General features: G+C 40.0%; 1 protein-coding gene across 2 annotated transcripts in view; it reads left to right on the top strand.

Moving 5' to 3' along the window:
• Nucleotides 1–16,148, top strand: part of camkmt (calmodulin-lysine N-methyltransferase) — a 172,472-nt gene that overhangs the window by 104,683 nt on the left and 51,641 nt on the right. For both annotated transcript variants that reach the window (XR_007035937.1, XM_047351038.1), the window contains exons 4-5: nucleotides 6,262–6,322; nucleotides 10,739–10,790. Coding sequence is in view for 1 of the 2 variants with exons in the window: in XM_047351038.1 (XP_047206994.1) it covers nucleotides 6,262–6,322; nucleotides 10,739–10,790 (113 nt within the window). In the remaining variant the exon portion in view is untranslated. The remainder of the gene's footprint in view (nucleotides 1–6,261; nucleotides 6,323–10,738; nucleotides 10,791–16,148) is intronic.

The raw sequence follows: 16,148 nt of genomic DNA, 5'->3' as shown, positions 1-16,148 counted from the left end.
TTAGTTAGTTGGAGTTAAGAACTCTGGTTGCACAACTTATTTGCTTATAAAACACAAAGGCAAAGTTGGCAATTGAACTCCAATTGTACACCACATTACAGTATAGAATGTAAATGAATATAGATTTGTCATTGGGTTGTTGTTTAACAGATAAAACAGGCATCATATCTTCATCATATCTTTTGCTGCTGCAGTTTTTAGCCTCACGAACCATGGCCAGCAGCAAATCCTGTAAGCCTAGGGCTTCGGTGTCACTATGACTATTGCTGCATTCAGATTTTTTCTTTGACACATATTGGTCTTCACTTACATTCCGTTTTCAGGAACACTAAATGCTTGAACCCCACCAACCAATACATCTGAAGTCACACTAACTTTTTGGCCACAGGGTTCCACTTGGTGATGTACAATGTTTACTACAGCCTCACAGGGAGTGATAATGTGCTGGTTTGTCAACACACTACACAGAGCGATAACAGAAGAAAAGAAAAATAAAGCTCCAAGAAAGAAACAAACTGGAAGATAATCAAAATGGTAAACACAGCAAATCTGCTCATACTGTTTTCTCTTAAAAACAAGCATCATCAAGTTTTTATCTTCTGCTCATGATGCTCATGAGTCACAGTTTTCTTTATCTGCTGTGAGTTTGGTGCCACCATTAGAATGAAAGGGGTAATACCAATGTTGTCAGCTTGGTCACAAAAAACAGGGCGACATGCGGACATTTACAGAGAGTCCGGGTGAAACCCACAGGTCGTTTTTAGATTTTAATTTGCCTTCAGATGCAACATGAGAAAAGCATTGTTGTGTATTTTAAACAATCCTCAAAACATTGCTTTAAGCTAAAGAACCTGAAATAACTCTTTAAATGCCGATTTATTGAAAACTGAATTATTTTTCAGTTTCTTTTGACACATCTACATGACAACATTGTAGTTAAGATCTCTGTGCACACAACGCAAGTAGAAACGTGAAAACCGTGTAATTCCCTCGCGACGCCAAAAGCAGGCGGTATAATCTTTGAAAATCAATAACGTGTGCAAACATTTCCTGCTTAAAAAATGGGGGAGAAAATAAGCACTTGGTTGGAGAACCCTCATTAGATTGAAAAGAGTTAGCAGCACAAGTAAGTACTCTGGAATCTGCCATTTTTATTGTTTATATCTTACTGTTGATATCTCTGTGGGTTTTAAACTGGTTGGCAAACTGGTCGGCCCCACACAGGGAGAAACCGTTTTTCTTGTCTATGTGAAAACAGTGGCTGTGACTTTTTTAGACCATTACACTCTGGAACCTGTTCTTCAATCGTGTTGAATTCATGTCCCTGAGTGCATTTGCAGTCTGCAATCCAGCTTTCAATGTAGCTTTTGGCATAAGTTGCTTCTTCCTCTCTGAATGGTCTTTTAGCTCATGCCTGTACATTTTCACGGTGGATTATGCCACTCTATAACTAGCTTCAGTCAGCATCTATACAAGGTGTTCTGCTTTTAGTCTCAAGTTGATATGCACATTTTGCAACAAAACATGTTCATTTCTGAAATAACAGATTACACTGTTGACAAGGGGTGGTTCCTGAGACCAATAACTATATTGACCAGAAACTCACACACATACACAGAAACACAAAACTATTTCCTGTCCCTCATCAGGTAATTGAAGGTGAGAAATAATTTCATTATCCTCAGGAAGAGTAATCTGCTCTCTGTTCCTGATCCCTTCATTTCCTACAGTGCTTCTTGACCTGGGAAGCTCTCTGTCTCTCTCTCTCTCTCTCTCTCTCTCTCTCTCTCTCTCTCACTCACACACACACACACACACACACACACACACACACACATGAACCACATACTTATCCCACATGCAGCTACACATACACACAGCAGACAGTTTTTATCACCCTGGGCTATTAATGTTATTGAAGATGTGGATTAACCATCAGGTTCACATATGCTTTGCAAAGCCCTATTACTTTGATTGAGTTGTCTCAATCTCACCCACACATGAACACACACAGAAAATAGCTTTGAGTAAAGACAAGGCAATCTTGGAGTATGGACACAATTTGGAGAGCAGAAACAGGTCTTTAGTAGATCATCAGGGTGCAGTCTGACTACTTTTCTTTTCCTTCACACCACAACCACAGATGTTCTCACTTTTTCACGTGAGCAGATGTAGAAATGCCTTGACGGATCCCTGAGATAACAGTACAATAATGTTTGGTTCCCTTAATTTTTATGCAGCATTAAAACCTCAGGAGAAACCTTCATATTGTCTTCTGCCTCTGCACTGAGTGGTGGACTACACCCAGTTTAATGTTACATTACCACCCTCTACTGTTCATCTGCCCTAGATGTTTTTGGGGGGAACCCTTCATGTCAAGTGTCATGTGCTGACTTGCAGGGGAGGAGCTGAACTGTCACTTCACAAGCCAAAGATGTCTGTTCATGTGCAATTATGTTACATGTGAGCACATAATCAGGGGAAAAGGGGTCAAAGTTTAAATCAGATGACACTGAGGAGTTTCAACATGCATACCAGTACAGGATATTTTAAGCATTGAACAATATAAATGGAAATTTTCTATTTGTAAGCACAGGGTATCTTATAGAACCACAGTGTGCTGCATTTATTTTATATACGTTTTAGACATTTAAATAAATTTGTTACATTCAAACCTTTTTTTTTTTTATTTGTCCTCTCATGATTAAATAAAACAAAAAAGATATGATCTGTGATTGAGGCATAAACCACAAAGCTATTCTAACACAGTAGAGTGTCAACCTTTTCCCTGACAGCCACAGCTACAGTAAGATGTGTGGGTTTATTTTTTTGATTAAAGTGCAAATAAAAACAAAATATCTCTGCTTTTTGAATAATCTAAAAGATGACCAAGTCTTTAGGGAAATTATTTTTGCATTTTTCAAAATTGGATTTTTTACACCTGGAATCAGGTTATTTCTGTAAAACATAAACTGCATATTTTTCAGCCTAATTTATGCTGCTTCAAAGCAACAATCTTTCCTGCAGTCTAAAATATAACTAATGAAATAGTAATGATGTTTTAAAATCTATTGTAACAATGGGGTGTAAACCTCTGGACAACTCCATCTGAGATCATTGGCAGCAGCTCCATCAGGGTTTAAAAGCTCAGTTTGATAACAAATTGGACATTTGCGTTATTACTGTCGCTAAGCTTGTTATAGATGGATAGAGACTTGAAATTTTTACTCTAACACAAAAACTGTCTTGACTATAAATCTCAAGATGGTTTGTGAAGTTACAAGCACGCACAGATTCATAAACCAAGTGCCTTGCCAAAAGGCACATGGATATGTCTTTGGGGAAACAACTGGAATTAAACCTACAACTATATATTGAGGGGATCTAAAATGTTTTTGGAGTTCATGAAACAAAGAGCGAAAACATCTTCTGTTCTAATGCATAAGTAAAAAAGCTTGTCGTTTGTATTATTTACATTTAGCTTTTCTTACTTTTTAACTACAGCTGCTAACAAAAAATATATACTGCTGCTGTCATATAGACATTTCCAACCTGGGCTAACCTCAAATTGTAAACTATTAATAACTCAATCGTTTGCTAATCTTTTGTTGTTGGTTTTCCTGCTTTAAAGTCAGAAATGCTCACTAAGCACTTATGTTCTACCAGTTTGAGATTAGAGAGAGAAGAGGGTATTTTTATTTATGTGTGTAATTGCAACTCAATTTGAGGGTGGGGGACTATTTAGTGAAAAAATATTTGCTCACTTTCAGATTTGTTCTCTTTTTGCTTTTTTTTGTCAGACATGAAGGTTTCAGACCATCAAATTTTAATATCAGACAAAGAAAACCCGAGTGAATACAAAAAAGGGTCCAAGTGGTGATTTAATTTATTAGTGTAAAAAAACAATCCAAATCAAGCTGACCCTATATAAAAAAAATAATCATGTGCTACGTCTAATAAGTGGTTGTACCAACATTGGCAGCAAGATCTGTTATTAAGTGTTTGTAATAACTGCAAATGAATCAGTGGAGCAGTTTTGGCCCTTTTTTCTTTACAGAATTGTTCTAATTCAGCCACAGTCATGGTTTTTGAGCCTGAATATGTAACGGTAATGCGACAGGTAAGCCCAGGTAACATCTTGATGTTTTGGCAACAAAACATCAAGATGTTTTGTTGCCAAATATGAGATGGGAATTTGAGTTCATTTTAATCAGCAGTGGTTTCCACCTTTGAATTTTCCCAGGGATGTCAGTTTTGCCCAGTCTTTTTTTTTATTCTTGAATCACAAATTTTGAGCTTAACTGAGGCAAGTAAGGCTTGCAGAGCTTTAGATGTTGTCCCATTTGCGGATAATGGCTCTCACTGGGCTTTGCTTGAACCACAAAGCCTTAGAAATGGTTTTGGAGTTTTTTCTAGGCTGTCAATAACTTTGTTTCTTATGTAGTCATGAACTTTTTTTTATCTAGGCGCGTTGAAATATTCAGAGACCTATTATTATCTATAAAAAAATGACAATGTACTGGAATTGTGAGATATTCCGCCTTCATGTTGACAAAAAGGTTGAGTATTTTTTCAAATCTAGAGGTCTTGCAGTAATCAGGCCTGGATATGGCGGTGAAAGTGCACCAAAAAAGTGTGTTTATTCCCAGGTAATTCATGATTGAACAAAGAGCCAGGTTGGTTTGAAAAGCAAACAAATTAAAACTGAGTTTTGTATTTACTCAGGATATCTTTATTTGATGATGTGAAACATTAAGTTTGATTAAAAACAACAAAAGCTGAAGAAATACTTTTTAACAGTACTGTAGGATTTAACAATTGAATCTGAGAACCTGCAATGTGTGGGTCTGGAGACAGATAGAGTAGGGAATCTTGGAAGTAAAAAAAGACACCACTACATTGGAAAGAAAAGCTGCATAAAAGCAAACATTTGCAGTGTATTAACTGCAAACAACACAAGTTGAGATGAGATGAGCTTTGCTCTTCATCAACTATACAACTGCTGCTAAACTGACTCTTGCAACACTTGACATTGTGACGTTTTTTCCTGCTGTGACAAGCTTCTCGCTGGGAACAAATCAGACGATGAAATTTAAAATGTCACCGTGGTTCATGTCTTCTTGCTATTTACCACTTTGGTCCTGTGTGTGTGTGTGTGTGTACGTGTGTGTGTGTGTGTGTGTGTGTGCGTACGTGTGTTTGTGTATGTGCACTGTCACACCACACTTGAAAGAGTGTTTTTTTTTTCTAATGGGGAAAAGGAATATTTGGACATTTTATCAATAGGCATTATTAAATCCTGCTTGCTTGAGCTAATCTTGGCGGACCGGAGCGAGGGTAGCGGGAGAGTTAGTGAAAGAGTGAATAGGGGAAAAGGAGAGGGCAGGGATGTCTGCCCTATGAGGTGATGAGAGACCGCCTGTAAGCCGCTTATTATATCGACTATCACCTTTTCTTTCTCCTCCACCAGCCCTCCCCCGTTTTCTCCCCTTACCTTGCTCATTTTCTCTTTCTCCCTCGCTCGCTTTTGCTTTTTCCAACTTATTCTATATCCTCTCAGTGTTTCTCCTTTTCAAAATCTTCAGCGCGTTAGCACACACAGAACTGTGGACCCACACACTTTACACACAGGCAGCGTCAAGGCGAACCTTTTTGTTCAAAGCCAGAAGCTGAAGTTTTATTCAAATGAATGTTTACTTCTTTCGCTGCCAAGATGTGCGTATTTGTCTCTGGTTGTGAATGTGTGTGCGATAAAAAGAGAGAGCAAATAGTTTGTAGTGAGTTAGTGTGTGTGTTTTAGTGTGTGTTACATGCACGGCAGAAGAAGAAGGGCTGACTGTAGGTGATAAGCCAGGCAGGCCTGCACACTGTGATTATCACACACCGGACGCCCTGTCTCACACACACTCGCTCCTACACACTTGCATACACAATGTCCAATGAGGTAGTGTGTTGCAGGGATTTAGGATAGACGGACGGAGAGACAGACGTGCAGACAGAGAAGCCTTGGATCACAGGCAAGGTGGAAGCCACAACAGAAGCAAATGAACACAGGCTGGAAAACACAATGCCTCCGTTTATGTTTGACGGAACAGCCATTGTGTTTACTTGGGTGTGATATCAATGCTGATGTGCTGTGATGTCGAGACACAGGGATCCAAATCTGTTCTCACACTAGAGATGCTTCGTTTGTGTCGCAGGGATATGACATTTGTCGGGCATTTTCATTTACTTATTTCCTTTTTGCTCTCTCTGATTTAGGTGTGTGGCCCTCTGAGGAGGTGATGGCACATTACTGTCTGCAGAAACGCCACATTTTCAAGTGAGTGTTTACTTTTTTTCAGATCTCTTTGCTAAATACTCAGCCGTACTACAAAGATACTATTAGGAGTAGGTGTGGGTCAGTGTCAGGGTATACAAAGGTGTGGAAAATTGACAGTTTTAAAACTGTTGACAGTTGAAAGTGACCCGAGTGGAGTTACAAGGCAATACTCCTCCCCTACCTGTTGCCAGCGGACTGGTTAAAAGAAGATTTCTGAACTTTGCCCTTCCTTATAAGACAGACACATTTTGCTGTTTATAAATAATTCCACTTACAAAACAGAGTAAACCTGCAGACTAAACCCCTAAAAGTAAACCCCTTAACTGTGATTGGCAGCCTACTTATTAGCTTATATCTTTACTAACATGGTGAGAAATTATGCATGTTTGAATGTCTGAATAAAAGCCACTGGTGTTACAGAATCTAAAAAAATAAAACATTTTTTCTGTTAAACAATCCCCTTTGCATATCCATCAATTAAACTATTAATTTTTCTTTAACATAACAATTAGTTCCAAAGCAAACAATAATGAACTTATTAATCACATGTTCTTTTGTAAACAAAATAGTATAAATAAGGAAGCATGACATTGGCATGAATATAAGAACAGGCATAAAAGTAGTGATGGGTCGGTCTTAAGTTGTTACAATTAGTTACAATTTTAAAACTGCTTCTAACCTTTTACCCTGATTACAAAAGAGACAAATCTGTCTGTTTGGATGCATTTCAAATCACTAATTACTAAACCTGCTGACCAAAAAAAAAATCCAAAAACTTAATTCTCTGTTCTTTGTGATTTATTACTGCTACTTTTTAAAAATAGTTTTAAGAAATAAAGTTAAGCACATTTTGATTACTGTAATAATCAACATATTATTTTACTGGATGTCAGTGCTGCGTTTGACACTGTTGATCATAACATGTGGGCAGGATTGTCTGGTACTGTCATAAAATACTCGTACTCGTCGTCTTCCGCTTTATCCGGGACCGGGTCGCGGGGGCAGCAGACTCAGCAGAGACACCCAGACGTCCCTCTCTCTAGACGTCTCCTCCAGCTCCTCCGGGGGGAGCCTAAGGCATTCCCAGGTCAGCCGAGAGACATAGTCCTTCCAGCGTGTCCTGGGCTGTCCCGTGGGCCTCCTCCCGGTGGGATGAGCCTGGAACACCTCCCGAGGAAGGCGTCCAGGAGGCATCCGGTGTAGATGCCTGAGCCACCTCAACTGGCTCCTCTTGATGTGGAGCAGCAGCGGCTCTACTCCAGGCCCCTCCTGGATGGCCGAGCTCCTCACCCTATCTCTAAGGGAGTGCCCGGCCACCCTACGGAGGAAGCTCATTTCAGCCGCTTTTATCTCGTTCTTTTGGTCATGACCCAAAGTTCATGGCCATAGGTGAGGGTAGGAACGTAGACCGACCGGTAAATCAAGAGCTTCGCTTTTTGGCTCAGCTCTCTCTTCACCACAACCGACCGGCACAGTGCCCCCATTACTGCGGCAGCCGCACCGATCTGCCTGTCGATCTCCAGCTCCATTCTTCCCTCACTCGTGAACAAGACCCCGAGATATATCAACTCCTCCACTTGAGGCAGGAACTCCCCTCCAACCTGAAGAGGACAAGCCACCCTTTTCCGGTCGAGAGCCATGGCCTTGGACTAGGCAGGAGGTAAATGATCGACTTTGTTGTCGTATCATCAGACCTTCGGCCGCATGTTTTAGACACTCGGGTGAAGAGAGGGGCTGAGCTGTCCACTGGGGGTGGATGAGATCCACCCTGAGTACCTCAAGTCTCTGGATGTTGTGGGGCTGTTATGGTTGACACGCCTCTTCAACATTGCGTGGCGGTCGGGGACAGTGCCTCTGGACTGGCAGACTGGGGTGGTCGTCCCCCTTCATAAGAAGGGTGACCGGAGAGTGTGTTCCAACTACAGGGGGATCACACTCCTCAGCCTCCTTGGTAAGGCCTATGCCAGGGTATTGGAGAGGAGAGTCCGGCCGAACCTCGGCTTCAGGAGGAGCAGTGTGGTTTTCGTCCCGGCCGTGGAACACTGGACCAGCTCTATACCCTCTGCAGGGTACTCGAGGGTTCATGGGAGTTTGCCCAACCGGTCCATGTGTTTTGTGGACCGGCAGAAAGCATTTGACTGTGTCCCTCGTGATACCCTGTGGGGGGTGCTCCAGGAGTATGGAATCGGGGCCCTTTATTAGGGGCCATACGGTCTCTGTACGAGCGGAGCAGGAGTTTGGCTCGCATTGCCGGCACACAGTCGGACCTGTTCCCGGTGCATGTTGGACTCCGGCAGGGCTGTCCTTTGTCGCCGGTCCTGTTCATAACTTTTATGGACAGGATTTCTAGGCGCAGCCAAGGGCCGGAGGGGGTCTGGTTTGGGGACCAGAGGGTTTCTTCTTTTTGCAGATGACGTGGTCCTGCTGGCCCCCTCTAGCCAAGATCTACAGCATGCGCTGGGGCGGTTCGCAGCCGAGTGTGAAGCGAATGGGATGAAGATCAGCTCCTCCAAGTCCGAGGCCTGTCATAAAGTAGTTCAGGTTTTATGTGATAGTCACAATGTGTCATCTGATAAACCCATGTGGTTCCTCAAGTTTCAATTCTTGGACCACTTTTATCTGACATCTCCCAGAAGCTCAGATTGACAATCACTACAATGTCTCTTACAATAGCCATGCTGATAACATACTGCTTTGTATTTCTGTCTCGCCACTTGTCCATAGCTCACTTCATTCACTGAGTCAGACTGTCCAAAATATCTATGAATGGTTGGGTTAGAATTTGCTCCAGCTTAATGGAAGAAAGGCAGAAGCTAATGTTTTTTTGTCCCATGTATGCAAAGTTGGAGATCAGAACTAAATCAGGTGTCATCACAGACCCAAACCTAGATTTTCACAACTAAGTTAAGTTTATTTACAAATTGGCCTACTTCCAACTTAAAAACATTACCTGAATAAAGGGATTCTTACCAAAATAGGACACAGAAACACTAAGGCATGCTTTTATTTTGAATATGTTCAACTATTGTAATGGTTTCTTTACGGATCTTTACAAACAGATTCAGCGTATGCAAAATGTTGCTGCCTGAGTCCTAACCAACGCCAGAACAAATTGTCCCATATCAGTCCTTGAGCCCTTTACTGGTTCCCTGTTTGTAAAATAATATAATTTATCATTTTGTTGATGGTCTATAAGGCTCTGAATGGTCTTGGACCTAAATACATTTCAGGTATTCTGGTCAGCTATAGATGATGTAGACCCCTCAGGTCTTCAGACAACTATTCATCAGTGTTTCCAGCTTTAGAACCAACTATTGTTGGCTTCTTTAAATCAAGACTAAATATACTACTGTTTACTGTAGCTTAACCAACAAAGGTCAAAGATCACTTAATCAATAGATTACCATGTGTCTTGGCTTTTTATCGACTTTTATGGATGATATTCATGTTTCTTTTTCTTTTTTATGTGATGTTTGAATCTATTTACTAATGTTTTGACGTATTTGGTGTTTTTAATGGGTCTTATCTCTGTTTCAGTGTATGTGAAAGGTGCAATCCAAATAGTTTCAATGCATTGCCTGTAGCAGTAGGAAAAATTGTTGCTTTCCTGTTTTAAATAAAACACTGAAATCATGTTTTACATTTTTCTGTAAATGCCACAAAACAGTGAGGTTATCATAGTGTGAGAATCTCATACAGGCCCATGCCTACTCAAGAGATGTTTGCTCTATAAGATTCTCTATATATTGTAGAAAACCTGTTTTTATTTCTTGTAAACATTTACCACCTTGACACCGGAACATTTTCTGCACCTCCTGCTCTTTTCCCCGTCTTGTTGTCTGCCGAGCATCGGGCTGCCCTGTGGCACACGGCTGAAGAGCTCCCAGGCACTTTTGATTTCCACTCAAGGTGGAACGTCACCCTTTGATTTCCTGCTTTAACATTCAAGAGGTGGGAGGCAAGGAAGAGAGGGTTATTGATCAGAGCAGCGTAGTGAAGGTCAGCAGGAAAGGGAGCGAGGTGGGGAGGGGGATGAAAGAGGACAGGGGCAGAGATGGAGGGGCTGGGGAGATGAAAGAAGGAAGGGGATGAAGAGAGGGGTTGAATGAGCAGACAAGCTGCAGGACTCTGTGTGTGTGTGTCGCTACTCAGATGTCCTGCTGATTGAGCTTGTGCTTCTCAGTGTTCAGCATTCAGCTTTCAAGTTGATGGTTGAATTGATATTTCTTTCCCCGCTGTGTTTACTGTTTGTGTATCTGCCTGTGCTTGTAGGGTAGTAAGCTGGAGTGTCTATCCATATCTGTGCAGATCTACTGTACAGCACATGTGTGTTAGTACTAAACTGCTGTTTTTTGCCTCACTAAAGTGAATCTCGCCCCAACTCGTTTCTCTTTTTCCCTTCTCTCTGTCTCCCAGGGGTGCAGTGTGCGAGTTAGGAGGAGGTATGACTTGTCTTGGTGGGCTCATAGTAAGTGAGACAGACACACACACACACACACACACACACACACACACACACACACACACACACACACACACACACGAAATCAGACTTCTGCAAGAAAAAGTGTCTCTGCTTCTCTAATAAAACTAATTATCACTGATCAATACACACACACGATGAGCACAGTCTGTCCTTATCTATTCAGATCCCATCATTGCTCCATGCTGGAATGCGTATTTAGATTTGCCAACCTCCAGGAGGATTGGTATGCAAACGCTGTACTCACATCAGCTTAATAAAACTACTCATTTGTTTTCAATGTTTACCTCCAGATTCACAGTGTAGCTCCTGATTGGTTGAATATTTCCTGGATTCTGCATCAAGAAACAATTGATCGTTTCTAACATTAAATGAGTTAAAAGAAAAAAGAAGACTGTTTCTGGGAGGGTTTGTTGTAGAAAAAGAAAACCTTCCTAAAATACCAGTCCATAATGTGTAAGAAAATCCCATTCACATGCAGCACAGTCGACCAGCAACGTGTCTTCCTTTGGTACTGTCCTGTTATAATGGGAAGCCTTTGTTTCAGTACCATGAACGAGGTTACCAGTGTTGTGGATAAATTGGGACAGTCAATTCAATATTCAGTTCTTCATTAAGAAATTTCAAGATATAGATGTTTAATCTTTTTTATTAAATTTTATTTAATATAACCTTGTTTTGACTCTTAAAAGATATAAACAAAAATTGTGCTTTCTAACTGAGGAAGTTAGGACACTCTACAACCTAAAAGAGATTTTCTTACCCACTTTGGCTGAAATGGATAATCTACCTGTTCATGCCATTAATCTGATGAAGGTTTGCCCCACTCTTCACTTCATCTCTGAATAGTTTGGCACAGCATCAAATAGAGATCAAGGGCTTTGTCCTGTTGCAGGGTCCAGTTCAGCTTCAGCTTGAAGTTTTTTACAGATTGGTTGACATTTTCTTTAAGTACATTGATGCACTGTAGCATTTATGGGGCTGACCGGGTCCTGCTGCTGTAACGCATCCCCAAACCATGGCACTTCCAACTCCATGCTTCACAGTTGGTATGAGGTTAATTTCCCTGAATGCTGTATTTGGCCCTTGCGTCCATATATTTTAGTCTTGAATCCATCTGTCCAAAAACATTTTCCAGACATCCTCATCGTTGTGATGTTCTCTCTGGCAAACTTTAGTCTGGCCTTCATGTTTTCCTTGTAGAGCAAAGGTTTCTTCCTTGCTCAGCACCTATGAAAGATAAATGTGTGCATTCTCTTTATGTTTGTACAGGCAGGCATTTTCATATATGAATAGCAGCAAACCTTTTAGTATTTTTGGAAACTTAAACTGCCACGATCTTGTTTCTGAACGCCATAGACAGCTATTTCAATCTTCACTGTGCTCACTTTCACTTCAACAGTCAGGGGCACCAAACTAAATGCCTGAGCTTTAAATAGTGTGAACCTTTCTTTTATTTTACAGAATAATTTCAAAGTTATTTTCTTAAGCTTATTTTTTATTGATATCACTTGAATTTCCCCGAATTGTGAAAATTTAAAAAATACATGTTCAAGAATGTTGGGAAAAACATTCAGGCTGTTTTAGGGTGTCCTCACCCTATTTTACATCTGTAGATATAGGGAAGGATTATTGGGATTGATTAAAAATATTTTGCAGCTTATTGTATTAAAAATATGCACATAAAACCTCCACCTTTTTCCAAAGTGCCGAATCTCGAATAAACAAACCTACTATGTTAAAAGCTGTCAAGCATTTGGATGCCACACATGTGGAAACACCCTGCAGTCTGTCAGCTATAGGGCTTATTAGTCAGAGTCTTAAGGGGCCCTCCGCATAGCAGGCTTTGGCGTCCCATCGATCTGTTAGATGCCAATGAGTGTGTGTGTGTAAAACGCAGAATTTTATCTCTTAGTGGTCAATACACCATGTTTTGACATCGGTGGGCTGCGATGGAATCCTTCCTTCACACCTCTTCCTCCCCTCCATCCGTCACCGACACCACTTTCCCCACATTTTCTTGGTTTTTCTATGAGTATGCAAGTATGATAACAAATATTGTCAAGCATTTGGCTGCTGATTCTCAGGGCTATTGTAGCAGTAAAATTCAGTAGAAAGATATGATGTCACTATCCTTTTCTAAAACTTTGGCCATGAACATTTGCTGTCATAATAGACTAAAACCTATAGATATTTGTCTACCAGAGAAACTAATAATCCACTACAACCTTTTTCTGGGCAGTTTTTAATTCTTTATTGCCTTTCCAACGTCTTTCTAGTACAAAGACCAAGACAAAATGCTTATCTGAAATAGAATAAAGAAATTTTTATGAAAGGGTAGTACTGTTTCTATGCAGAGGTTAGTGGTAGTCAGTATCTTTTCTGCAGTAGTTGCAGTAGTTTGCAGGGACAGGAGCCTGTTACAGAATGGATTTTAATCACAATAAAAACAACTCAAACAGCTGAAGTGAGCACTACAGTATAATATGGATATAGTATTTAATTTTTCTGACTTCAAAAAGTCGGATGTGTTCTTTGAATTGATTGACCTAATCTAAGTGGTTTTCTAATTGAGTTTGAAATGGAAACCTTAAATTGACACCTTGACATGATTTCATTAGGGAACGTCATTTCAAGAATTGTTTAATCTAATGCTTCAGGAAGTATTGGACAAAATTTATAATACAATGGAGTAGAGGTTCTGAAACACGTTTTGCTGTTCCTTCATAATATCAGTTTGGCAGATTGTTCTCAGGCCTATCTTGTTTAGTTAGTACAATTATTGCTTTGCGGTCTTACATTGATGATGATAATATTAGCTGAGGTTACATTGCGGCTCAGGTATCGACCAACTGGACTCCTGTTCTTTCAGCTGTGTGCTCTGGTTTAGCCTGAAGGTGTCATCCTTTATTGTAGTAAATGGTGGGACGTCCAGTACCCTCACTCAGTGACCCCCCCAAACATCCTATCAGCGTTTCAACATGTGTGTCTGTGCGTTTATTTCTGTGGATAAATGCATGTTTGTATTATGCTGGCTACAGAAACAGTCATCCTATTTTATTTATACTGTTTAAACCTATCCAGAGGTGGAGACGTGTGTTGGCAACCCTGGTAACTATGTGTTGCAGTAACATAATCTCACACTGACTCATTCAATTAGGAGTGGGGGTATGTTTTTAACAAAATCACTGTTGGCACAGCTGTTTCTATTACATGCAATCAATAAATGTAATTAAAGCCTTTTTGCTTTACTATTGTAAATTGATGGTGTATAAATATGACATGCACAGTGGCCCATTTCTTTCAACCAATGTCCACTAAATTGGTGAGGACCCATAATTATGTTGTGGAAAAGTGCATCATCCCTACTATTATGTTGAAGGCTTAGTGATGCTGTGGGCCTGTCCCTTTTCTAAAGGCTCTGGAAACCTTGGTAAAGTACGATGCATCATAAACTCTTTGACATAACAGAATGTTTAAAATAAAAATCTGTTCATTTTATCTAGAAAAAAAAAAACAAAAAACTGTATATCATTGGGTCCTTTAGCCGGACCACAGAAATGGTTTGTTAAAAACAAAATCAAACAATTTTTCTCAAGACCGTCACATTTCCCAAACCTTAATCCTATAGAAAGCCTGTAAGTTGAGATGAAGAGAAGAGAGAATAAGAGAGAACCCAGGAGTAATGTAATAATGGCCAATAATGTAATACATGCAAGTAAATCAATAATTTTGCCCAATAATGCAATAGATAGATAGATAGATTTTATTACAAACTTGTAGTCCAGATCAAATAAAAAACAAAACAATCAATGATAAAAGAAAGGAATAAAAAGGAATATAAGAGTGGATAAAAGAAAAAACAAAACGAATCTGTGAGTAGGCAGTCATACCAATGTTTCTAATATACGGATGTATATCTTACTGCACTATATTTAATGTTTGTCAACAGTAGGATAATTCTATTATTGGACTCATTTAGTCGACAAACAAATTTAAACATAAGATTCCCTAAAACAGCCATCAAAGAGCTGACATTAGCAGGCACACAGTTCAGCAATCAAATTCCAATACTGTAACAAACCTTTTTTGTTTATAATGTTATTATATTATTGGTCTCTCATAGGAAAATCCTTTGAAACACGCAATAAATGCAGCTGCAATAACACATGAATAGGACTAGACTTCTTGGAAATACAAGATCTGTTTGCAGTTTTAGTGCAGTTTTTCCATCAAAAATAGATAAAGCTAGTGGATGGCATTCATACATACTTTGGAGCACTTGTGGTTGTAAGACCCAATTTGGGAATTACTTTGCTCACTAAATCTTTATTTGCAGTACTTTTCAATAGCTTATATATGTAATAATGTCATGTATGGATAAGTACGAAGTTAGATACAGTAAAGTGCATTTGGTAGCTAGATCATTTAGTGGGATGTTGAATAATTCAGGAAGAGAGCAGTGGTCATTGTGTTACACAATTATTGGCCAAATGTTATGATGGCTCAGAGAGATTGTTATATTATCTAAAAGTTATTATGTCATTGCCTTTATTACATTTAAATGGGCCAAAATTATGACATCATTGGTTGCTACATTGTGCAAATAAAGTGGTCAAAGATCCCTCTCTATGGAGGATTCTTGGTTTCCTATTCCCAAAGGGCATTCTATGAAGTATTAGCTTGTTTAAACAGCCAGTATGGGCGCTGATAATTGTGCCGCTGATAATTTTGTAAAAAAACAATTATTTCTTAAGGAAGAGGTATGACATTTCTGTGTTTTCAAGTGCTAGATTATGTTACTGCTATACAAAATTATTTTTTGAAGTTATTTTATAGAGCTGTACAAGGGTGCCAACAAATTTGACCTACCGTGAGACGCAGATGCGCGCTTTAACAAAGACCAGCGGCCATACACTTGCAGATATAAAAAAGGTATTTGTAATGACAGCTTTTGTCATGAGAATGACAAAAGCTGAGTTTATATCAGAGCACACACCCCTCCCTATCTACATCTCCCTCACACGCATCGAAACGTGGGAGCTCTCCATTCTCTCAACTCCTTCCATCTCTTTCTCCTCGTCTTTCGCAGTCCGCACTGCAAAGTTATATGAAGGGCATCAGGCAGGCCCGGCGAGCCGAGTGCAGAGTGACAGCGGCGAACGGAGTGATGGCTCGGCCTGATAAACACCCAGCGTCAAATGAAAAGGCTCTGCGCTTGCCATCATCCCCTGTCACAATGCAATTACTGAACAGAGTGATAGCAAGATAGCAGGCCCCCACCGCTAGCCACAATGATAAAAGTATTGACTGATTTGATTGAATGATTAAAATAATGCAGAC

The sequence above is a fragment of the Girardinichthys multiradiatus genome, chromosome 22 (assembly GCF_021462225.1).
Source record: "Girardinichthys multiradiatus isolate DD_20200921_A chromosome 22, DD_fGirMul_XY1, whole genome shotgun sequence".
Classification (NCBI taxonomy): Eukaryota; Metazoa; Chordata; class Actinopteri; order Cyprinodontiformes; family Goodeidae; genus Girardinichthys; species Girardinichthys multiradiatus.
Note: the sequence above shows the minus strand (reverse complement) of the source record. Positions and strands in the feature narration are given on the sequence as shown.